At 35.1% G+C, this 26,362-nt stretch overlaps 1 protein-coding gene and 1 long non-coding RNA gene across 46 annotated transcripts; both read left to right on the forward strand.

The window, feature by feature from the left end:
- The first annotated feature begins 1,082 nt into the window (after nucleotides 1-1,082).
- On the forward strand, nucleotides 1,083-26,362 carry LOC103183288 (mucin-2-like). 45 transcript variants are annotated; one of them, XM_042346074.1, is made up of 52 exons: nucleotides 1,088-1,330; nucleotides 4,928-4,966; nucleotides 5,329-5,367; nucleotides 5,476-5,514; nucleotides 6,206-6,256; nucleotides 6,755-6,793; nucleotides 7,154-7,192; nucleotides 7,301-7,339; nucleotides 7,487-7,537; nucleotides 7,694-7,732; nucleotides 7,841-7,879; nucleotides 8,035-8,085; nucleotides 8,244-8,282; nucleotides 8,392-8,430; nucleotides 8,578-8,628; nucleotides 8,785-8,823; nucleotides 8,933-8,971; nucleotides 9,127-9,174; nucleotides 9,323-9,361; nucleotides 9,470-9,508; nucleotides 9,656-9,706; nucleotides 9,863-9,901; nucleotides 10,010-10,048; nucleotides 10,204-10,254; nucleotides 10,411-10,449; nucleotides 10,559-10,597; nucleotides 11,283-11,333; nucleotides 11,490-11,528; nucleotides 14,334-14,372; nucleotides 15,607-15,657; nucleotides 15,815-15,853; nucleotides 16,156-16,206; nucleotides 17,874-17,912; nucleotides 18,424-18,462; nucleotides 19,080-19,118; nucleotides 19,340-19,378; nucleotides 19,533-19,583; nucleotides 19,740-19,778; nucleotides 20,081-20,131; nucleotides 20,924-20,962; nucleotides 21,046-21,096; nucleotides 21,253-21,291; nucleotides 21,594-21,644; nucleotides 21,803-21,841; nucleotides 22,457-22,495; nucleotides 22,579-22,629; nucleotides 22,783-22,821; nucleotides 23,574-23,612; nucleotides 23,729-23,767; nucleotides 24,594-24,629; nucleotides 25,395-25,471; nucleotides 26,301-26,362. In XM_042346074.1, the coding sequence occupies exons 1-52, from the start codon at nucleotides 1,255-1,257 to the stop codon at nucleotides 26,352-26,354; spliced, it is 2,292 nt and encodes a 763-aa protein (XP_042202008.1). In that variant the 5' UTR covers nucleotides 1,088-1,254; the 3' UTR covers nucleotides 26,355-26,362. The 45 variants fall into 45 exon arrangements, with proteins under 45 accessions (XP_042202047.1, XP_042202046.1, XP_042202027.1 ...); XM_042346073.1 differs by lacking the exon at nucleotides 10,559-10,597 and adding an exon at nucleotides 11,097-11,135; XM_042346071.1 differs by lacking the exons at nucleotides 10,411-10,449; nucleotides 10,559-10,597 and adding exons at nucleotides 10,950-10,988; nucleotides 11,097-11,135 and having other exon boundaries at nucleotides 1,089-1,330.
- Nucleotides 12,033-12,388, forward strand: LOC121851998. The gene is made up of 3 exons (XR_006086024.1): nucleotides 12,033-12,061; nucleotides 12,166-12,204; nucleotides 12,360-12,388. It is a non-coding gene; the product is annotated as an uncharacterized LOC121851998 (long non-coding RNA).

The following is a 26,362-nucleotide window of genomic DNA, read 5'->3' on the forward strand; positions in this document are numbered from 1 at the left end:
TGGTTGGGTGATAAATTTCCTGACATGCGATATCTTTATACACAATACATTGAGTAACCTGCAATCATTATGTTTACTGAAAGGAAACAAATCTAAAATAATGAATTCACTCTATAGAGAAGGAAAGAGGTATAGTAATATTAGAAGGGGAATTTATCTTTCACAATATGTAAGTGGAGAACCACACACAATTCTGGTCATTGTGACGTGGGAGGGTGGGGGAGGGTGATCGAGCCTTAATGGCAGAGGAGATGAATGATTAACGATAAACAGAGGATAAACTAAAGATTAAACTATAAGAAAAGATTAGATTAATTTCTCTGACTTTTGGCTAAAATCAAGTGTAGTATCTGTTCTTCTCAGTTATTCCCGGCGCTGTGAGCCTGCAGCTGCTTTTGAGGTTCGATAATAAAGGATACCATAATTTGAACCTCTTCATGATGCATTTATGGGAAGCTGACCTTATGTCAAGTGAGCTATGCTTTCGGCCCTCTGTTGTCTGGGATTGGCATTGTTATAGGTCTGATCTGAGGAATTTGATCTGCTCTCACATTGAGGAACAGAGAAACTGGAATACGGAACTAGTTTAAGTACCTTGTCAATAAGCTCAGGCCTGATTTGTACATTTACCATAAGCAGGTAAACTAACCATAAGTCTAGGGGACTATATAATGGGGTTACCCAGTGAATAATTTACAATTGGTTAGAGGATTTTTTTTTTGATGGATTTTATTCTTTCTTTATTTCTTTCTTGCTTTGTGGCCCGTGACTTTTTAGCAGGAGTGGGTGGGAGGCGTCTTGAATCAATGAATCATGCTAGAGTCATGTGATTTCTTGCAAATCTGTTTGTTTTTCCAGGTTTGGCCATTTTCTGCCGGATGTACGGCAGAAATAAATATGCTCTATTGGATCATCTTTAAATTCAAGCCCTGAAGGTGGTGTTAAAATTCCTGCAGGCAATACACTGCGGTGGACCTGTAGTTCTTCAATGGTAAATTATCTTCTCAAAACAACAGACAGAAACCGGTTTGACCATAAACTCTGCAATGATTCTTGAAGCTCAGAACAATCTGACATAATAGATGGGCCCACCTCTGGAATGTGGGCAGGTAAGTCAAAAATTAACAAACACGTCACAAAAAAAATCCAGTGAGATTCTCAAGGTCAGAGGAATGCAGCAAGGAACTCAGTAACATAAATTTGGTTCATAACTTCAAATAGGTTTGTCTAGACTGGATTCAAGATAATATTAACATGGAAAAAATATTCCTGTGGATTTATCCCTTCCTTCTACTGTCCATTAAGAGCTCCATTCATTCATTGACAACAGGTGAGCAAATCTGGCGTTTTTCAGTATTGTCTGTAACTCTCACAGCAAGATAGAACTGCTGATACTATCACTGAATTAACAAGTTTTCAGTGTGTTTTTTTCAAAAGCTTCCAAAGCTTCGGGGCATAATGGCTGAAAGCACGGCTGCCGATGGTGGAGCGGAGGGGACGAGGGAAAAGTATGAGATAAGAGCCAGCTGAGCGAAGGTAGTGGAGTAGGTCAGGTCAGAAAGGTAGGGAGATGTTAGGGCCTGAAGTGATTTGTAGATGAGTGAGAAGATGTTGAAATTGATCCTTTCTGTGATAGGGAGCTAATGGAGCCTGGCAAGGACTGGTGTGATAGGGGTATAAAAGATTGTATGGGTGAAAATGTGGGTGGGGTAGTTCTATTTCAGGTGTAGTTTGTGGGTAGTAGAGCTGGCGAGACCGGCGAGGTGGGAGGTGACCAAGGCATAGAAGGTTTCAGTTGTCTTGGGGATGAAAGCAGTTTGAGTTAGGGACCGGATATGGGGGAGGAAGGACAGATGTGGATCGAATCTGACACCAAGGTTATATACAGGTTTGGTAAGCAGTGCCCTGGACTACTGCGGACCTGCCTGGCTCAGGAACCAGACTATCAAGACTGTCACAGAGTGCTAGCTCAATTCTGACATTCTGCTGCCAAACATGTCATTTTGGAGCCAATTCAGCTCCAAGAAGACCATGCTTATCACCCCCCAAGGAGCATAGTTGGTCATTTGACATCCGACAAGCACGGGTTTGAGCCCTCAGTGGGTGGGTGATAGGTACCAGTGATAGCATTGTCACCATCTTTCTGCCGCAGCTCGGGCACATGTCACTTCCTATTGAACGATGGTTCCACCAATTGGAGGTGCAGAGTTTAAGCAGCAGTTGCTTGCCTCCCTGCAAGCCAATCAACGTGGATTCCAGGTGCTGATGTACGAACGTGTGATCAACAAGACCAACAACAGATTATATTTGTATAGCACCTTTCACATCAGGAGGACGTACCAAGGTGCAGGATAGTTAGTCATCCGCTCCCGAGCATGTGGTTGGGATCAGGAGGGTTGGAGGGCGGGTAGGGGTAGGAGAGCGGGTAGGCGTAGGAGGGTGACCGAAGGCATGGGTGAAGATGAGGGTCTTGAGAGGAGATCACCAACTCGGACTCCAGGTAACGCCTTCTGGCAGCTGTTGCCCCAAGCATCATAGTTAATAATAGGTTAAATGAGTAGTCTGACATTCAAAGAAGAAAATCATCTTTTTAGCATTGTTAAAGTATTGCATTTAATAAATAATAATCCTTGTATTTGATATAGCGCTTTCCACATCTTCTAGACATCTTAAAGCGCTTCACAGAATATACTGTAAAGTGAATTGACTATATTTGGCGAAACGCGGCATCCATTTGCGCACAGCAGTATCCCACAAACAGTCGTGGATTGAATGACCAAATCATTTTTTGGGGAAGAATTATTATCCCTGGAAAAGCGATCTGCCAATCGACCAACAACCAGGTTCGTACTTACTGCGAGGTAAACAGGTGTGTGGAGTAAGAAAATTTGCCCAACATACCGCCTTGCCAGGAATCGAACATAGGTTTCTTGCTTGCGAGGTGAGTGCTCCAACTATTGAGCTACAGGACTCCACAATGTATCTTACCTAGTTCTGGGGAGTGCTAGGTACACTTTGGCACAGACCAAGACTTGGGATCCCTAGTGTTGGAGTATTTCTGGTGTTTGACCAGCTGAACCACATAGGTTGCTATTGAGAGTCCTGTCCAGCAAGCTTCCTGCTCCTTGTTCAGCCAGGACCATCCTATCCATTGGGGATTTAATTTGCAGGATTAATAGAATATGAGTGGGAAGAATCCTTGCCCAGTGGTCATTCCAAATCCTGCTGATGAGCCACGATGGCTGGTCATCCTGCAAAGTACTACAAACCTGGCTGGTTCAGGAACTGAACTGCTAAGAATATTACAGAGGGTTGGTTTATAATAATAATAATAATAATAATCCTTGCATTTGATATAGTGCTTTTCACGTCGGGAGGACGTCCCAAAGCGCTTCACAGCAACGTCCCACAAACAGTCGAAGATTGAAAATGACCAATTTTATTATTGTTTTTGGTTTTGGAGGGATTATTATTAGGCTCTGTGTGGAGTAAGGAAAATTGCCCAAGGTTTCGCCCTCTGCCTGGAATTGAACTCAGGTCTCTCACTTGCAAAGCAAGTGCTCTAACCACTGAACTACAGGACTCCACAAATTTATCTCCACTTGGTTTGATTCCAAGCATGTCAACTCAGCATCAAGGAGTCTCCACTCACTTCCTTCTTTTATCTTACTTAACTTTTGACACTTAATGTATCTTACTTTACTTGCTTAGCTTACTTATGAACTTCTCTGAATAACAGAGCACCTTTTCCAACTCTTATTCTCAGCATACCCAAATTTCACCACTTCAAGTCCACTATGCTTTAGATTAACTGCCTCAACTGTCTCACCTATGGTGCATGTAAAATCGGCAGCCCTACATTCCAGATTCTACCTGCTGATTTTCCAGCTCTGGTTATTGTTTTCTTCTCAGATGACTCACTCCCATTATCAGTAGCCAAGCCTTCATCTTCCATGTCCTTGTTGTGTGAAACTCTTTCGAATCCATTTGTCTTGCTACGCCTCTCCTTGCCTTCAAAATACAGCACAATACTCTTACTTCACTGCTGCGTTCACCACTGCAGTGGTCAAGTGACCTCTGTCATCCAGAATAACTACGCCAGTAGCATCATGCACCTCCAAATGGTCCTCCAAATAACATAATGTTCTAATTTGGACATTTATCACTTTGTCGCTGAATGAAAATCCTTGAACTTCACACCAACACCGTGAGGACTGCAGCAGTTTAAAGAGAAAGGGCAGCAAAAACTAGCAATGGCCAATAAATGATTGCGCAGCCAGTAACGTCCACAAACCAAATGATGAATTATTTTTTGAGACATTCTGATTGGATACAACAACAACAAGATTTCATTTATAGAGCGCCTTTCATGTCAGGATACTATCAGTGCCTCCTTGCCTCGGGGTTATAGAAGATTAGGGACAGAAACATGATTCTGATTTCATTGTATTTCAGTTACAACTACACCTAACACAACATCACCATCCACAACAGATACAGCCTCACTTCTGTAAAATAAAGGGAGATAGAAAATGGTTCAGAAAAATGTACTTAACTCACCCAAAAAATGTTGCAATACTCCAACTTTGAAACAGTGAGTTCACAGATGTAACATTTATTGACAAATTAACAAACAGGTATTTCACCCAACAGATCAACATAATTTCTTATTTATCAAGAATTATGTCATGTAGTCAATCAAAACAATCCGAGACAAAACCATTGGATAGTTAGTCACTCAGTTAATCATCATTCAAACGTTTCCCTCTCTTTCTTGTTATTTTCCATTTTAGCAGCATCCACAACTGCTCCTTCAACATCTCTGTCAAAAAGTAATATGCACTGCATGTTGAAACACAATTATGAGATTGTAAATTATAAGAGCAATCGATATGAGTTGAGTTTTTATGATTTATTTGTGTATCAGATTCAGCTTTACCTACTACCACATCACCACCAACAACAGGTGCAACCTCACTTTTGTAAAATTAAGAGAAAAAGTAAATAGTTCATAAACATTTACTTACTCGCCCAATGTTACGATGCACTACTTTGAAATAGTGAGTTCACAAATGTTATATATATTGACAAATTTATCATTCCAACTATTGCATTTTGCTTTAGAGTCAACTACGTTTGAAACAACACCATTCATAACCACAGAAACAAAAGATATTTCAAACTACAAATCAAGACAATTTCTAATCTTTGAGGAATTGTGTAATGCAGTCAATGTCAAGTATGTGATACAAAACCATTGGAAAGTTAGTCACTGAGTTTGTCATCATTCAAACGTTTTCCTCTCTTTCTTGTTATTTTCCTCTTCAGCAACATCCACAGCTGGTCCTTCAACATCTCTGTTGACAGGTAATATGCACTGCATTTTGAAACATAATTATCAGATTGTAAATGCTAAAACCAATTGATATTGGTTGCGCTTGATATTTTCATGATTCTGATTTCATTGTGTATCAGATTCAACTTTACCTGTTACAACAGCACCGCCAACTACAGGTACAGCCTCACTGTAAAATTAAGATAAATAGCAAAAGGTTCATCAACATTTACTTACTCACCCAATGTTACAATGCGTTAATTTGAGACAGTGAGTTCACAAATGTTATATGTATTGACAAATTTATCATTCCAATTATTCTATTTTGCTTTGGAGTCAACTACGTTTGGAACAACACCATTCATAACCACAATAACAACAGATATTTCACCTTACAAATTGACATCATTTGCTATTTTTGAGTAATTATGTAATGTAGTCAATCAAAACAAACTGATTCAAAACAGTTGAATTGTTAGTCACTGAGTTTATCAAACGTTTTCCTCTCTCTTTATTTTCTACTTCAGTAATATCTGCAACTGTTCTTTCAACACCTCTGTCAACACAAAATGCACTGCAGTTTAAAACATAATTATGAGACTATAAATTCCAAAAGCAATCGATATGTGTTGAGCTTTCAGTTTTTTATGATTCTGATTTGTTGGTGTATCACATTCACCATTACCTATGACAGCAGCTCCACTAACAAGCGTTACAGACTTAAATCTGCAAAATTAAGAGTAATAGCAAATGGTTCGTGAATATTTACTTATTCACCCAAAGTTACAATGCACGACTTTGAAACAGTGAGTTCACAAATTTTACATTTATGGACTAATTTATCATTCCAACTATTGTGTTTTGTTTTAGAGTCAACTACGTTTGAAACAACAACACCATTCCTAACCACAAAAACAACAGGTATTTAAAACTGAAAATTACAAAACCGTTGAATAGTTAGTCAGTGAGTTTATCTTCATTCAAACGTTTTCCTATCTTTTTTCCACTTTAGGAACATACTCTAGTGCTCATTCAACCCCTTTGTCAACATGTCAAATGCAGCTAATGCACCGAGTTCTCCGCTCCACCTTCGGCGGCCGTGCCTTCAGCCACTATGCCCCAAGACTCTGGAACTCCCTTCCTCATTCCCTTCGCCTCATCCCCTCTCTTAATATTTTCAGGTCTTGGCTGAAGACCTTTCTTTTCGACCGCACCTTTGGTCACCTTCCTCCCCCTCCACCTGGCTCAGCCCCGGGATCTGTTACTGTGAAGCGCTCTGAGATGCTGTCCCAAGTTGTTAAATCCAAGTTGTTGTTGTTGTTGTAAAGTTAAAATATGATTAATTGACAAAGTAAGCTAAAACAAACTAATATGTTTCGTGCTCCAAATCTTCCTCATCGTGACATTGTTGCGTTTCAGATTCAACTGCACTGAACACAACATTATCACCAACAACAGGTACAGCCTCACTTTTGTAAAACTAAACGAAACAGTAAATGGTTCAGAAACATTTATTTACTCACCCAATGTTGCAATGCACTATTTTGAAACATTGAGTTCACAAATACTACATATATTGACGAATTAATTATTCCAACTATAGTATTTTGCTTTAGCGTCAACTACGTTTGAAACAATACCAATCATAACCACAGAAACAACAGGTATTTCAAACTACAAACCAACATAATTTCTAATTTTTGAGGAATAATGCAATGTGGTCAATGTCAAGTGTGTGATACAAAACTGTTGGATAGTTAGTCAGAGTTTGTTATCATTCAAACATTTTCCTCTCTTTCTTGTTATTTTCTACTTTAGCAACATCCACAACTGTTCCTTCAACATCTCTGTTGACAGGTAATATGCACTGCATGTTGAAACATAATTATGAGACTATAAATGCTAAAAGCAATTGATATTTGTTGCACTTGATATTTTCATGATTCTGATTTCATTGTGTATCAGATTCAACTTTACCTGTTACAACATCACCACCAACTACAGGTATAGCCTCACTGTAAAATTAAGAGAAATAGCAAATTGTTCATCAACATTTATTGACTCACCGAATGTTACAATGCATTTCTTTGAAACAACGAATTCACAAATGATTGACAAATTTATGATTCAGAATATTGTATTTTGCTTTAGATTCAACTCCATTTGAAACAACAGCACCAATCACAACCATAGAAACAACAGGTATTTCACCTTACAAATCAACATCATTTGCTATTTTTAAAGAATTATGTAATGTAGTCAATGTCAAGTATGTGAAACTAAACCGTTGGAAAGTTAGGCACTGAGTTTGTCATCGTTCGAACATTCTTCTCTCTTTCTTGTTATTTTCCTCTTCAGCAACATCCACAACTGGTCCTTCAACATCTCTGTCGACAGGTAACATGCACTGCATTTTGAAACATAATTATGAGACTGTAAATGCTAATTTCAATTGATATTTCCTGCGCTTGATATTTTCATGATTCTGATCTCATTGTGTATCAGATTCAACTTTACCTGTTACAACATCACCACCAACTACAGGTATGGACTCAATGTAAAATTAAGAGAAATAGCAAATTGTTCATCAACATTTATTGACTCACCGAATGTTACAATGCACTTCTTTCAAACAACGAATTCACAAATGATATATTTATTGACAAGTTTATGATTCAAAATATTGTATTTTGCTTTAGATTCAACTCCATTTGAAACAACAGTCCCAATCACAACCATAGGAACAACAGGTATTTCAATCTTTAAAAATCAACACCATTTGCTAGTTTTGAAGAATTATGTAATGCAGTCAATGTCAAGTATGTGAAACCAAACCGTTGGATAGTTAGACACTGAGTTTGTCATCGTTCAAACATTTTCCTCTCTTTCTTGTTATTTTCTACTTTAGCAACATCCACAACTGTTCCTTCAACATCTCTGTCGACAGGTAACATGCACTGGGTTTTGAAACATAATTATGAAGACTGTAAATGCTAAAACCAATTGATATTGGTTGCGCTTGATATTTTCATGATTCTGATTTCATTGTGTATCAGATTCAACTCTACCTGTTACAACATCACCACCATCTACAGGTATAGCCTCATTGTAAAATTAACAGAAATAGCAATTTGTTCATCATCATTTATTTACTCACCGAATGTTACAATGCATTTCTTTGAAACAACGAATTCACAAATGATTGACAAGTTTATGATTCTGAATATTATCTTTTGCTTTAGATTCAACTCCATTTGAAACAACAGCACCAATCACAACCATAGAAACAACAGGTATTTCACCTTACAAATCAACATCATTTGCTATTTTTAAAGAATGATGTAATATAGTCAATGTCAAGTATGTGAAACTAAACCGTTGGAAAGTCAGGCACTGAGTTTGTCATCGTTCAAACATTCTTCTCTCTTTCTTGTTATTTTCCTCTTCAGCAACATCCACAACTGTTCCTTCAACATCTCGGTCAACAGGTAATATGCACTGCAGTTTGAAACATAATTATGAAGACTGTAAATGCTAAAACCAATTGATATTGGTTGCGCTTGATATTTTCATGATTCTGATTTCATTGTGTATCAGATTCAACTTTACCTGTTACAACAGCACCGCCAACTACAGGTATGGACTCAATGTAAAATTGAGAGAAATAGCAAATTGTTCATCAACATTTATTTACTCACCGGATGTTACAATGCACTACTTTCAAACAACAAATTCACAAATGATACATTTATTGACAAGTTTATGATTCAAAATATTGTATTTTGCTTTAGATTCAACTCCATTTGAAACAACAGTACCAATCACAACCACAGAAACAGGTATCTCACCTTACAAATCAACATCATTTGCTATTTTTGAAGAATTATGTAATGTCGTCGATGTGAGTGTGAAACCAACCGTTGGATAGCCACAGAGTTTTTCATCGTTCAAACATTTTCCTCTCTTTCTTGTTATTTTCCTCTTCAGCAACATCCACAACTGGTCCTTCAACATCTCTGTCGACAGGTAATATGCACTGCATTTTGAAACATAATTATGAGACTGTAAATGCTAAAAGCAATTGATATTTGTAGCGCTTGATATTTTCATGATTCTGATTTCATTGTGTATCAGATTCTACTTTACCTGTTACAACAGCACCGCCAACTACAGGTATGGACTCAATGTAAAATTGAGAGAAATAGCAATTTGTTCATCAACATTTATTTACTCACCGAATGTTACAATGCAATTCTTTGAAACAACGAATTCACAAATGATTGACAAGTTTATGATTCTGAATATTGTATTTTGCTTTAGATTCAACTCCATTTGAAACAACAGCACCAATCACAACCATAGAAACAACAGGTATTTCACCTTACAAATCAACATCATTTGCTATTTTTAAAGAATGATGTAATATAGTCAATGTCAAGTATGTGAAACTAAACCGTTGGAAAGTTAGGCACTGAGTTTGTCATCGTTCAAACATTCTTCTCTCTTTCTTGTTATTTTCCTCTTCAGCAACATCCACAACTGGTCCTTCAACATCTCTGTCGACAGGTAACATGCACTGCATTTTGAAACATAATTATGAGACTGTAAATGCTAATTTCAATTGATATTTCCTGCGCTTGATATTTTCATGATTCTGATCTCATTGTGTATCAGATTCAACTTTACCTGTTACAACATCACCACCAACTACAGGTATGGACTCAATGTAAAATTAAGAGAAATAGCAAATTGTTCATCAACATTTATTGACTCACCGAATGTTACAATGCACTTCTTTCAAACAACAAATTCACAAATGATACATTTATTGACAAGTTTATGATTCAAAATATTGTATTTTGCTTTAGATTCAACTCTATTTGAAACAGCAGTCCCAATCACAACCATAGAAACAACAGGTATTTCACCTTAAAAATCAACACCATTTGCTATTTTTGAAGAATTATGTAATGGAGTCAATGTCAAGTATGTGAAACCAAACCGTTGGATAGTTAGACACTGAGTTTGTCATCGTTCAAACATTTTCCTCTCTTTATTGTTATTTTCTACTTTAGCAACATCCACAACTGTTCCTTCAACATCTCTGTCGACAGGTAATATGCACTGCATTTTGAAACATAATTATGAAGACTGTAAATGCTAAAACCAATTGATATTGGTTGCGCTTGATATTTTCATGATTCTGATTTCATTGTGTATCAGATTCAACTGTACCTGTTACAACATCACCACCATCTACAGGTCTAGCCTCACTGTAAAATTAACAGAAATAGCAATTTGTTCATCATCATTTATTTACTCACCGAATGTTACAATGCACTTCTTTGAAACAACGAATTCACAAATGATACATTTATTGACAAGTTTATGATTCAAAATATTGTATTTTGCTTTAGATTCAACTCCATTTGAAACAACAGTCCCAATCACAACCATAGAAAACAGGTATCTCACCTTACAAATCAACATCATTTGCTATTTTTGAAGAATTATGTAATGTCGTCGATGTGAGTGTGAAACCAACCGTTGGATAGCCACAGAGTTTTTCATCGTTCAAACATTTTCCTCTCTTTCTTGTTATTTTCCTCTTCAGCAACATCCACAACTGGTCCTTCAACATCTCTGTCGACAGGTAATATGCACTGCATTTTGAAACATAATTATGAGACTGTAAATGCTAAAAGCAATTGATATTGGTTGCACTTGATATTTTCATGATTCTGATTTCATTGTGTATCAGATTCTACTTTACCTGTTACAACAGCACCGCCAACTACAGGTATGGACTCAATGTAAAATTGAGAGAAATAGCAATTTGTTCATCAACATTTATTTACTCACCGAATGTTACAATGCAATTCTTTGAAACAACGAATTCACAAATGATTGACAAGTTTATGATTCTGAATATTGTATTTTGCTTTAGATTCAACTCCATTTGAAACAACAGCACCAATCACAACCATAGAAACAACAGGTATTTCACCTTACAAATCAACATCATTTGCTATTTTTAAAGAATGATGTAATATAGTCAATGTCAAGTATGTGAAACTAAACCGTTGGAAAGTTAGGCACTGAGTTTGTCATCGTTCGAACATTCTTCTCTCTTTCTTGTTATTTTCCTCTTCAGCAACATCCACAACTGGTCCTTCAACATCTCTGTCGACAGGTAACATGCACTGCATTTTGAAACATAATTATGAGACTGTAAATGCTAAATTCAATTGTATATTTCTGCGCTTGATATTTTCATGATTCTGATTCATTGTGTATCAGATTCAACTTTACCTGTTACAACATCACCACCAACTACAGGTATGGACTCAATGTAAAATTAAGAGAAATAGCAAATTGTTCATCAACATTTATTGACTCACCGAATGTTACAATGCACTTCTTTGAAACAACGAATTCACAAATGATTGACAAGTTTATGATTCAAATATTGTATTTTGCTTTAGATTCAACTCCATTTGAAACAACAGCCCAATCACAACCATAGAAACAACAGGTATTTCACCTTACAAATCAACACCATTTGCTATTTTTAAGAATTATGTAATTAGTCAATGTCAAGTATGTGAAACCAAACCGTTGGATAGTTAGCACTGAGTTTGTCATCGTTCAAACATTTTCTCTCTTTCTTGTTATTTTCCTCTTCAGCAACATCCACAACTGGTCCTTCAACATCTCTGTCGACAGGTAACATGCACTGCATTTTGAAACATAATTATGAGACTGTAAATGCTAATCAATTGATATTTCTGCGCTTGATATTTTCATGATTCTGATTCATTGTGTATCAGATTCAACTTTACCTGTTACAACATCACCACCAACTACAGGTATGGACTCAATGTAAAATTAAGAGAAATAGCAAATTGTTCATCAACATTTATTGACTCACCGAATGTTACAATGCACTTCTTTCAAACAACAAATTCACAAATGATACATTTATTGACAAGTTTATGATTCAAAATATTGTATTTTGCTTTAGATTCAACTCTATTTGAAACAGCAGTCCCAATCACAACCATAGAAACAACAGGTATTTCACCTTAAAATCAACACCATTTGCTATTTTTGAAGAATTATGTAATGCAGTCATGTCAAGTTGTGAAACCAAACCGTTGGATAGTTAGACACTGAGTTTGTCATCGTTCAAACATTTTCCTCTCTTTCTTGTTATTTTCTACTTTAGCAACATCCACAACTGTCCTTCAACATCTCTGTCGACAGGTAATATGCACTGCATTTTGAAACATAATTATGAGACTGTAAATGCTAAAACCAATTGATATTGGTTGCGCTTGATATTTTCATGATTCTGATTTCATTGTGTATCAGATTCAACTTTACCTGTTACAACATCACCACCATCTACAGGTCTAGCCTCACTGTAAAATTAACAGAAATAGCAATTTGTTCATCATCATTTATTTACTCACCGAATGTTACAATGCAATTCTTTGAAACAACGAATTCACAAATGATTGACAAGTTTATGATTCTGAATATTGTATTTTGCTTTAGATTCAACTCCATTTGAAACAACAGCACCAATCACAACCATAGAAACAACAGGTATTTCACCTTACAAATCAACATCATTTGCTATTTTTAAAGAATGATGTAATATAGTCAATGTCAAGTATGTGAAACTAAACCGTTGGAAAGTTAGGCACTGAGTTTGTCATCGTTCGAACATTCTTCTCTCTTTCTTGTTATTTTCCTCTTCAGCAACATCCACAACTGGTCCTTCAACATCTCTGTCGACAGGTAACATGCACTGCATTTTGAAACATAATTATGAGACTGTAAATGCTAATTTCAATTGATATTTCCTGCGCTTGATATTTTCATGATTCTGATCTCATTGTGTATCAGATTCAACTTTACCTGTTACAACATCACCACCAACTACAGGTATGGACTCAATGTAAAATTAAGAGAAATAGCAAATTGTTCATCAACATTTATTGACTCACCGAATGTTACAATGCACTTCTTTCAAACAACGAATTCACAAATGATACATTTATTGACAAGTTTATGATTCAAAATATTGTATTTTGCTTTAGATTCAACTCTATTTGAAACAGCAGTCCCAATCACAACCATAGAAACAACAGGTATTTCACCTTAAAAATCAACACCATTTGCTATTTTGAAGAATTATGTAATGAGTCAATGTCAAGTGTGTGAAACCAAACCGTTGGATAGTTAGACACTGAGTTTGTCATCGTTCAAACATTTTCCTCTCTTTCTTGTTATTTTCTACTTTAGCAACATCCACAACTGTTCCTTCAACATCTCTGTCGACAGGTAATATGCACTGCATTTTGAAACATAATTATGAAGACTGTAAATGCTAAAACCAATTGATATTGGTTGCGCTTGATATTTTCATGATTCTGATTTCATTGTGTATCAGATTCAACTGTACCTGTTACAACATCACCACCATCTACAGGTCTAGCCTCACTGTAAAATTAACAGAAATAGCAATTTGTTCATCATCATTTATTTACTCACCGAATGTTACAATGCACTTCTTTGAAACAACGAATTCACAAATGATTGACAAGTTTATGATTCAAAATATTGTATTTTGCTTTAGATTCAACTCCATTTGAAACAACAGTCCCAATCACAACCATAGAAACAACAGGTATTTCACCTTACAAATCAACATCATTTGCTATTTTTCAAGAATTATGTAATGTAGTCGATGTGAGTGTGAAACCAAACCGTTGGATAGTCAGTCACTGAGTTTTTCATCATTCAAACATTTTCCTCCCTTTCTTGTTATTTTCCTCTTCAGCAACATCCACAACTGGTCCTTCAACATCTCTGTCGACAGGTAACATGCACTGCATTTTGAAACATAATTATGAGACTGTAAATGCTAAAAGCAATTGATATTGGTTGCGCTTGATATTTTCATGATTCTGATTTCATTGTGTATCAGATTCTACTTTACCTGTTACAACAGCACCGCCAACTACAGGTATGGACTCAATGTAAAATTGAGAGAAATAGCAATTTGTTCATCAACATTTATTTACTCACCGAATGTTACAATGCAATTCTTTGAAACAACGAATTCACAAATGATTGACAAGTTTATGATTCTGAATATTGTATTTTTGCTTTAGATTCAATCCATTTGAAACAACAGCACCAATCACAACCATAGAAACAACAGGTATTCACCTTACAATCAACATCATTTGCTATTTTTAAAGAATGATGTAATATAGTCAATGTCAAGTATGTGAAACTAAACCGTTGGAAAGTCAGGCACTGAGTTTGTCATCGTTCGAACATTCTTCTCTCTTTCTTGTTATTTTCCTCTTCAGCAACATCCACAACTGGTCCTTCAACATCTCTGTCGACAGGTAACATGCACTGCATTTTGAAACATAATTATGAGACTGTAAATGCTAATTTCAATTGATATTTCCTGCGCTTGATATTTTCATGATTCTGATCTCATTGTGTATCAGATTCAACTTTACCTGTTACAACATCACCACCAACTACAGGTATGGACTCAATGTAAAATTAAGAGAAATAGCAAATTGTTCATCAACATTTATTGACTCACCGAATGTTACAATGCACTTCTTTCAAACAACGAATTCACAAATGATACATTTATTGACAAGTTTATGATTCAAAATATTGTATTTTGCTTTAGATTCAACTCTATTTGAAACAGCAGTCCCAATCACAACCATAGAAACAACAGGTATTTCACCTTAAAAATCAACACCATTTGCTATGTTTGAAGAATTATGTAATGCAGTCAATGTCAAGTGTGTGAAACCAAACCGTTGGATAGTTAGACACTGAGTTTGTCATCGTTCAAACATTTTCCTCTCTTTCTTGTTATTTTCTACTTTAGCAACATCCACAACTGTTCCTTCAACATCTCTGTCGACAGGTAATATGCACTGCATTTTGAAACATAATTATGAAGACTGTAAATGCTAAAACCAATTGATATTGGTTGCGCTTGATATTTTCATGATTCTGATTTCATTGTGTATCAGATTCAACTGTACCTGTTACAACATCACCACCATCTACAGGTATAGCCTCACTGTAAAATTAACAGAAATAGCAATTTGTTCATCATCATTTATTGACTCACCGAATGTTACAATGCACTTCTTTGAAACAACAAATTCACAAATGATTGACAAGTTTATGATTCTGAATATTGTCCTTTGCTTTAGATTCAACTCCATTTGAAACAACAGCACCAATCACAACCATAGAAACAACAGGTATTTCACCTTACAAATCAACATCATTTGCTATTTTTTAAAGAATGATGTAATATAGTCAATGTCAAGTATGTGAAACTAAACCGTTGGAAAGTTAGGCACTGAGTTTGTCATCGTTCCAACATTCTTCTCTCTTTCTTGTTATTTTCCTCTTCAGCAACATCCACAACTGGTCCTTCAACATCTCTGTCGACAGGTAACATGCACTGCATTTTGAAACATAATTATGAGACTGTAAATGCTAATTTCAATTGATATTTCCTGCGCTTGATATTTTCATGATTCTGATCTCATTGTGTATCAGATTCAACTTTACCTGTTACAACATCACCACCAACTACAGGTATGGAATCACTGTAAAATTAAGAGAAATAGCAAATTGTTCATCAACATTTATCTTCTCACCAAATGTTACAATGCACTTCTTTGAAACAATGAGTTCACAAATGATACATTTATTGACAAGTTTATGATTCAAAATATTGTATTTTGCTTTAGATTCAACTCCATTTGAAACAACAGCACCAAACACAACCATAGAAACAACAGGTATTTCACCTTACAAATCAACATCATTTGCTATTTTTGAGGAATTGTATAATGTAGTCAATCTCAAGTGTGTGAAACCAAACCATTGGATAGTTAGATACTGAGTTTGTCATCGTTCAAACATTTTACTCTCTTTCTTGTTATTTTCCACTTCAGTAACATCCACAACTGTTCCTTCAACATCTCTGTCAACAGGTAATATGCACTACATGTTAAAACATAATTGTGCGACTATAAATTCCAGAAGCAATCGATATGTGCTGAGCTTTAAATTTTTTAGGATTATGATTTGTTTGCGTGTCACATTCACTTTTATGTACTACAGCAGCAACACCAACAAGAGTTACAGACTTCTGTAAAATTAAGAGAAATAGCAAATGGTTCATAAATATTCATTTAATCACCCAATGTTATAAGGCACTACGTTGAAACAGTGAGATCACAAATGTTGCTATATTATTCACAAATTTATCATTCTAACTATTCTATTTTGCTTCAGAATCAACACGTTTGAAACAACAACACCATTCATAACCACAGAAACAACAGGTATTTCACCTTACAATTCAACATCATTTGCTATTTTTGAGGAATTATGTATTGTGGTCAATCAAAACAATCTGATAAAAAAAAACCTTTGGATTGTTAGTCAATGAGTTTATCATCATTCAAACGATTTCCTCTCTTTCTTGTTATTTTCCACTTCAGCAACATCTCTGTCAACAGGTGATATGCACTGCATGTTATAACATAATTATGAGACTGTAAATTCCAGAAGAAATCGACATGTGGTTCAGCTTGAAATGTTTTATCATTCTCATTTGTTTCTGTATCAGATTCACATTTACCTATTACAAACTTACTTCTGTAAAATTAAGAGAAATAGCAAACGGTTCATAAATATTTACTTACTCATCCAAAGTTACAATGCGCTACTTTGAAACAGTGAGTGCACAAATCTTACATAAGTTGACAAATATATCATTCCAACTACTGTATTTTGCTTTGGAGTCAACTACATTTTATACAACATCATTCATAACCACAGGAACAACAGGTGTTTCAAAGTACAAATCACATATTTGTATTTTTAAGGAATTATGTAATGTAGTCAGTCAAAACAATCTGATACGAACCTTTGGATAGTTAGTCACTCACTTTATATCATTGAAATATTTTCCTGTATTTTTTCCACTTTAGGAACATCTCCTTCAATCACTCTTTCCACATGTAAAATGCACCTAATGTTAAAATATGATTAATTGACTATATAATCTCAAACAAATCTATATGTGTCGTGCTCAAAATTTTCGTGATCATGATATCCTTTTATTTCAGGTTTAACCACATCTAACACACCATCACCATCAATAACAGGTACAGCCTCAGTTTTGTAACAAATTCACAAATGATACATTTATTGACAAGTTTATGATTCAAAATATTGTATTTTGCTTTAGATTCAACTCCCTTTCAAACAACAGCACCAAACACAACCACAGAAACAACAGGTATTTCACCTCACAAATCAACATCATTTGCTATTTTTGAGGAATTGTGTAATGTAGTCAATGTCAAGTGTGTGAAACCAAACCGTTGGATAGTTAGACACTGCGTTTGTCATCGTTCAAACATTTTACTCTCTTTCTTGTTATTTTCCACTTCAGCAACATCCACAACTGTTCCTTCAACATCTCTGTCAACAGGTAATATGCACTACATGTTAAAACATAATTGTGCGACTATAAATTCCAGAAGCAATCGATATGTGCTGAGCTTTAAATTTTTTAGGATTATGATTTGTTTGCGTGTCACATTCACTTTTATGTAGTACAGCAGCAACACCAACAAGAGTTACAGACTTCTGTAAAATTAAGAGAAATAGCAAATGGTTCATAAACATTCATTTAGTCACCCAATGTTACAAGGCACTACTTTGAAACAGTGAGATCACAAATGTTGCATATATTCACAAATTTATCATTCTAACTGTTCTATTTTGCTTCAGAATCAACTACGTTTGAAACAACAACACCATTCATAACCACAGAAACAACAGGTATTTCACCTTACAATTCAACATCATTTGCTATTTTTGAGGAATTATGTATTGTGGTCAATCAAAACAATCTGATAAAAAAAACCTTTGGATTGTTAGTCAATGAGTTTATCATCATTCAAACGATTTCCTCTCTTTCTTGTTATTTTCCACTTTAGCAACATCCACAACTGCTCCTTCAACATCTCTGTCAACAGGTGATATGCACTGCATGTTATAACAGAATTATGAGACTGTAAATTCCAGAAGAAATCGACATGTGGTTCAGCTTGAAATGTTTTATCTATTCTCATTTGTTTCTGTATCAGATTCACATTTACCTATTACAAACTTACTTCTAGTAAAATTAAGAGAAATAGCAAACGGTTCATAAATATTTACTTACTCATCCAAAGTTACAATGCGCTACTTTGAAACAGTGAGTGCACAAATCTTACATAAGTTGACAAATATATCATTCCAACTACTGTATTTTGCTTTGGAGTCAACTACATTTGATACAACATCATTCATAACCACAGGAACAACAGGTGTTTCAAAGTACAAATCAACATAATTTGTCATTTTTAAGGAATTATGTAATGTAGTCAGTCAAAACAATCTGATACGAACCTTTGGATAGTTAGTCACTCACTTTATATCATTGAAATATTTTCCTGTATTTTTTCCACTTTAGGAACATCTCCTTCAACCACTCTTTCCACATGTAAAATGCACCTAATGTTAAAATATGATTAATTGACTATATAATCTCAAACAAATCTATATGTGTCGTGCTCAAAATTTTCGTGATCATGATATCCTTTTATTTCAGGTTTAACCACATCTAACACACCATTACCATTAATAACAGGTGCAGCCTCACTTTTGTAGAATTAAGAGCAATTGCAAATGTTTCAGAAAAATGTATTCACCCACCCAATGGTACAACGGACTCCTTTAAATTTTTTAGGATTATGATTTGTTTGTCGTTACACTGAATATTGAAACATATTTATGAGACTGAAAATGCTGAAAGCAATTGATATTTGTTGCACTTGATATTTTCATGATTCTGATTTCATTGTGTATCAGATTCAACTTTACCTGTTATAACATCACCACCAACTACAGGTACAGCCTCACGTAAAATTAAGAGAAATAGCAAATTGTTCATCAACATTTATCTACTCACCAAATGTTACAATGCACTTCTTTGAAACAATGAGTTCACAAATGATACATTTATTGACAAGTTTATGATTCAAAATATTGTATTTTGCTTTAGATTCAACTCCATTTGAAACAACAGCACCAAACACAACCACAGAAACAACAGGTATTTCACCTCACAAATCAACATCATTTGCTATTTTTGAGGAATTGTATAATGTAGTCAATCTCAAGTGTGTGAAACCAAACCATTGGATAGTTAGATACTGAGTTTGTCATCGTTCAAACATTTTACTCTCTTTCTTGTTATTTTCCACTTCAGTAACATCCACAACTGTTCCTTCAACATCTCTGTCAACAGGTAATATGCACTACATGTTAAAACATAATTGTGCGACTATAAATTCCAGAAGCAATCGATATGTGCTGAGCTTTAAATTTTTTAGGATTATGATTTGTTTGCGTGTCACATTCACTTTTATGTACTACAGCAGCAACACCAACAAGAGTTACAGACTTCTGTAAAATTAAGAGAAATAGCAAATGGTTCATAAATATTCATTTAATCACCCAATGTTACAAGGCACTACTTTGAAACAGTGAGATCACAAATGTTGCATATATTCACAAATTTATCATTCTAACTATTCTATTTTGCTTCAGAATCAACTACGTTTGAAACAACAACACCATTCATAACCACAGAAACAACAGGTATTTCACCTTACAATTCAACATCATTTGCTATTTTTGAGGAATTATGTATTGTGGTCAATCAAAACAATCTGATAAAAAAAAACCTTTGGATTGTTAGTCAATGAGTTTATCATCATTCAAACGATTTCCTCTCTTTCTTGTTATTTTCCACTTCAGCAACATCTCTGTCAACAGGTGATATGCACTGCATGTTATAACAGAATTATGAGACTGTAAATTCCAGAAGAAATCGACATGTGTTCAGCTTGAAATGTTTTATCATTCTCATTTGTTTCTGTATCAGATTCACATTTACTTATTACAAACTTACTTCTGTAAAATTAAGAGAAATAGCAAACGGTTCATAAATATTTACTTACTCATCCAAAGTTACAATGCGCTACTTTGAAACAGTGAGTGCACAAATCTTACATAAGTTGACAAATATATCATTCCAACTACTGTATTTTGCTTTGGAGTCAACTACATTTGATACAACATCATTCATAACCACAGGAACAACAGGTGTTTCAAAGTACAAATCAACATAATTTGTCATTTTTAAGGAATTATGTAATGTAGTCAGTCAAAACAATCTGATACGAACCTTTGGATACTTAGTCACTCACTTTATAATCATTGAAATGTTTTCCTGTGATTTTTCCACTTTAGGAACATCTCCTTCAACCACTCTTTCCACATGTAAAATGCACCTAATGTTAAAATATGATTAATTGACTATGTAATCTAAAACAAATCTATGTGTGATGTGCTCAAAATTTTCGTGATCATGATATCCTTTTATTTCAGGTTTAACCACATCTAACACACCATCACCATTAATAACAGGTACAGCCTCACTTTTGTAACAAATTCACAAATGATACATTTATTGACAAGTGTATGATTCAAAATATTGTATTTTGCTTTAGATTCAACTCCGTTTCAAACAACAGCACCAAACACAACCACAGAAACAACAGGTATTTCACCTCACAAATCAACATCATTTGCTATTTTTGAGGAATTGTGTAATGTAGTCAATGTCAAGTATGTGAAACCAAACCGTTGGATAGTTAGACACTGCGTTTGTCATCGTTCAAACATTTTACTCTCTTTCTTGTTATTTTCCACTTCAGCAACATCCACAACTGTTCCTTCAACATCTCTGTCAACAGGTAATATGCACTACATGTTAAAATATAATTGTGAGACTATAAATTCCAGAAGCAATCGATATGTGCTGAGCTTTAAATTTTTTAGGATTATGATTTGTTTGCGTGTCACATTCACTTTTATGTACTACAGCAGCAACACCAACAAGAGTTACAGACTTCTGTAAAATTAAGAGAAATAGCAAATGGTTCATAAATATTCATTTAATCACCCAATGTTATAAGGCACTACGTTGAAACAGTGAGATCACAAATGTTGCATATATTCACAAATTTATCATTCTAACTATTCTATTTTGCTTCAGAATCAACTACGTTTGAAACAACAACACCATTCATAACCACAGAAACAACAGGTATTTCACCTTACAATTCAACATCATTTGCTATTTTTGAAGAATTATGTATTGTGGTCAATCAAAACAATCTGATAAAAAAAACCTTTGGATTGTTAGTCAATGAGTTTATCATCATTCAAACGATTTCCTCTCTTTCTTGTTATTTTCCTCTTTAGCAACATCCACAACTGCTCCTTCAACATCTCTGTCAACAGGTGATATGCACTGCATGTTATAACATAATTATGAGACTGTAAATTCCAGAAGAAATCGACATGTGGTTCAGCTTGAAATGTTTTATCATTCTCATTTGTTTCTGTATCAGATTCACATTTACCTATTACAAACTTACTTCTGTAAAATTAAGAGAAATAGCAAACGGTTCATAAATATTTACTTACTCATCCAAAGTTACAATGCGCTACTTTGAAACAGTGAGTGCACAAATCTTACATAAGTTGACAAATATATCATTCCAACTACTGTATTTTGCTTTGGAGTCAACTACATTTGATACAACATCATTCATAACCACAGGAACAACAGGTGTTTCAAAGTACAAATCAACATAATTTGTTATTTTTAAGGAATTATGTAATGTAGTCAGTCAAAACAATCTGATACAAACCTTTGGTAGTTAGTCACTCACTTTATAATCATTGAAATATTTTCCTGTGTTTTTTCCACTTGAGGAACATCTCCTTCAACCACTCTTTCCACATGTAAAATGCACCTAATGTTAAAATATGATTAATTGACTATGTAATCTAAAACAAATCTATGTGTGACGTGCTCAAAATTTTCGTGATCATGATATCCTTTTATTTCAGGTTTAACCACACCTAACACACCATTACCATTAATAACAGGTACAGCCTCACTTTTGTAACAAATTCACAAATGATACATTTATTGACAAGTTTATGATTCAAAATATTGTATTTTGCTTTAGATTCAACTCCGTTTCAAACAACAGCACCAAACACAACCACAGAAACAACAGGTATTCACTCACAATCAACATCATTTGCTATTTTTGAGGAATTGTATAATGTAGTCAATGTCAAGTATGTGAAACCAAACCGTTGGATAGTTAGACACTGAGTTTGTCATCGTTCAAACATTTTACTCTCTTTCTTGTTATTTTCCACTTCAGCAACATCCACAACTGTTCCTTCAACATCTCTGTCAACAGGTAATATGCACTACATGTTAAAACATAATTGTGAGACTATAAATTCCAGAAGCCATCGATATGTGCTGAGCTTTAATTTTTTAGGATTATGATTTGTTTGCGTCACACATTCACTTTTATCTACTACAGCAGCAACACCAACAAGAGTTACAGACTTCTGTAAAATGAAGAGAAATAGCAAATGGTTCATAAACATTCATTTAGTCACCCAATGTTACAAGGCACTACTTTGAAACAGTGAGATCACAAATGTTGCATTTTATCATTCCAACTATTGTGTTTTACTTTAGATTCAACTACATTTGAAACAACAACAACAACAAAATGACATTTATAGAGCACCTTTCGCGTCGGGAGCACGTCCCAAAGCGCTGAACAGTCTGGTGTCGGGGCCCGAGCATGGGGGAGGGGGGGTGTAGGGGTGAGGGAAGGCAGAGAGGTGGGAGGGAGATCAAAGGCACGGTCGAAGAGAAGCGTTTTGAGACCGGCCTTGAAGGAGGCGAGGGAGGAAGCGAGGGGAAGGGACTGTGGGATGGAGTTCCAGAGTGTGGGGGCAGAGAGGCTGAAAGCTGGGCCACCGATGGTAAAACGGGTTTGCCGGGAGACATTCTTTGAAAACCATTGGATAGTTAGTCACTTACTTGAAACTAAGTATTTGTGATCAATAAAAACAATCTGATACAAATCCGTTGGATAGTTAGTCACTCACTATATAATCATTGAAACATTTTCTTCTCTTTTTTCCACTTTAGAAACATTGACAACTCCTCCTTCAACATCCCTGATAACAGGTAACACACACTTCATTTTAAAACAGAATTATGAAACTGTGAAATCTATCAGAAATCAATTGTACAATGTGTGTGTTGTATTAAGTTTTCACAATTTACATTTCTTTGTATTTCAGATTCAACTACACGTAATACAACAGCACCATCAACAACAGGTGCAAGATGTTTCACTTCTGCAAAGTTTAGTTTGAATGGAAATTGGACATGAACATCTCGCACATCAAGTCCAGTAAAAAATTCTAAAAAGTCTCAAAAGTTGATTTGGTTAATAAGAAGGTCATTATTGTGTAGTCACCAAGTTTATAATGGTTCAAAAGTTTGTCATTGCTTCACAAGATTGGTGTTGATACTGAAGACCCTTTACCCCCTCCAAACTGATTGCTCTAGAACACCCACCCTACTGTCCTCTCCTCATTGCATCAAGCTGCTTCTTAAATGATTCTAGTATCCTGGTCTCCAGCATCTTTCTTGGCAACCTGTTCCAATCATAGATTGAGAATCATTGTAAAGAAAACCTTGTTGGTATCTGTCGTGAAATTGCACTTTACAACTTTTAACATATGTCCCCTCTTATTCTACTGTCTTGATACATCCTGAAGTATTGATCTGGATTTATTGTTTCAATCCCGTTTAAAATTGTATACACCTCTATTGGATCGTCTCTGAAGAGACTTCACAGTCAATAAGAAACATTTTTTTTGAACCACTGTGGTTCTGCACTCTGTGCTCTGGGATGCCGACTGGTATGGGAGGGAGCTAAATAAATGCAAGTTGCTGGTCGTGGTGGTTTTACAATGGTTAAAAAGTTTTCCTATGTTTTTGTCCATTGTAGAAACATCCCCAACTCTTGCTCCTCTCTCAACCGGTGCGATGAACCTCATTTTAAAACATATTTATTGAATTGTAAAATTTAACAGAAATTGATCGTACAATAGGAATGTGCTTGTATATTTCATAATTCAGATTTGTTTTGTGTTTCAGCTTCAACTACACCTAAAACAACATCACCATCAGGAGGTACAAATTACTTCAATTCTGCAATTTTTTCAATTCTGCAATTTATTTTTCCCCAAAATTGTGATAGGAAACTGAAGACAAACACCTGATTTTTGTCAAGCAATAACTTACGATACAAACTATCAAAGGTTGAGTTCACAATTGTTACATTATTTGACAAATTTACCATAGTTCAAATGTATACAATTACCTTAACAGATAGAAAAGAACAGACAGCACTTAAAACATCATTATGGCAATATAAAGTTGAAAATAGTATTAAAAACCAGGAAACATTCAGTGTACAGTGCTTAACATTTGTTGATTCAGATTTATTTGAACATTAGCTTCAATTGTATTTTACACAATGTCACCATCAACAACATATATTCTTTGAGAGACCTGAGTTCAATTCCAGGCAGAGGGCGAAACCTTGGGCAAGTTTCCTTACTCCACACAGAGCCTAATAATAATCCCTCCAAAACCAAAAACAATAATAAATTGGTCATTTTCAATCTACGACTGTTTGTGGGACATTGCTGTGCGCAATTGGCTGCCGCGTTCACCCACAAATATACAGTCAATTCACTTTACAGTGTGTTCTGTGAAGCGCTTTGGGACGTCCTCCCGACGTGAAAAGCGCTATATCAAATGCAAGGATTATTATTATTACATTTAGGAAACAGCTTGTTTGGATCAAGTGATTTCCTGTGATCAGACAACTGTGGATCCACTCTCTGCTTGTGCCATTTAAACATGGTAGCATTCATTCTTTTTTTTTTACAGTTCTTTTGACCATTGGTGTAAGATTTAATTCTGCTCAGAATCTTACGGATCAAGACCTATTGCAGGTGTATAAAATGGTATGTCACAATAAATAAATTAAATATGCACGTTCTTTGTTTTCAGAATCCTTTGAAAGTCTCATTATCTGGTAGATCCTGTTTTATTTGGGTTTATTTTGTAATTGGCTTTCTATCTAATTATTTTAAATTCCCTCTAACTTCTCCCCTCTCCTATTGGGTATTATTCCACACAAAACAGCTGTATTCCTACATTGCTGCAGTGGCCATTCTTTCTGTGTGAGCCTAACAACTGGGAGCAAGTGGATTATGAGACTAAGGGGAGCATCACAGCAAAATCCAATCCTGCTCTCAACCAAGCATAAACACGTGTGCATTTTTAACTTCCCCAGCCAATGCCAATTTCAACCTTCCTTCCCACCTTCCATCTCCCTCTGAGAATAGGTAAATCACTACCACCCAGAAATTATATCAACCCTCTATGGCTTGCTTCTATGTAGGAAGTGAATTTATCAACTGAGACATAACAGAACCTTTGAGGTAAAATTCCAATGGTCAAATAGTGTTGTTGAACTTATAACAGGGTTGACCTGTGTTGGGATTTCCTTATTTTTAATGCATATTGTTGAAGATCAGTGGAGTTTTACCACCATACTTTTTTGTCTCTTAATGCTGAACATTAAATCCATTATAAACAAGTTACGAAAATATCCCCAATTTTGGAGATAAACATAAGAGTGATTGAACATTACTAATGTTGCATCCAAAAACCTTAATTTCATCTTAAATAACACTTCAGTATTTATATTTGTTTTTGAACTGTAAGCAACATAATTTATAAACTATGCAGTAACTATCTCAGTAATGATCTTTTGTTTATTTTGAACAGATAACAGAAAAACTGGGAATAATCTTACAACAAAATAATGGAATAAACGTCTGATAAGAATC

The sequence above is a fragment of the Callorhinchus milii genome, unplaced genomic scaffold (genome assembly GCF_018977255.1).
Source record: "Callorhinchus milii isolate IMCB2004 unplaced genomic scaffold, IMCB_Cmil_1.0 Scaffold299, whole genome shotgun sequence".
Lineage (NCBI taxonomy): Eukaryota > Metazoa > Chordata > Chondrichthyes > Chimaeriformes > Callorhinchidae > Callorhinchus > Callorhinchus milii.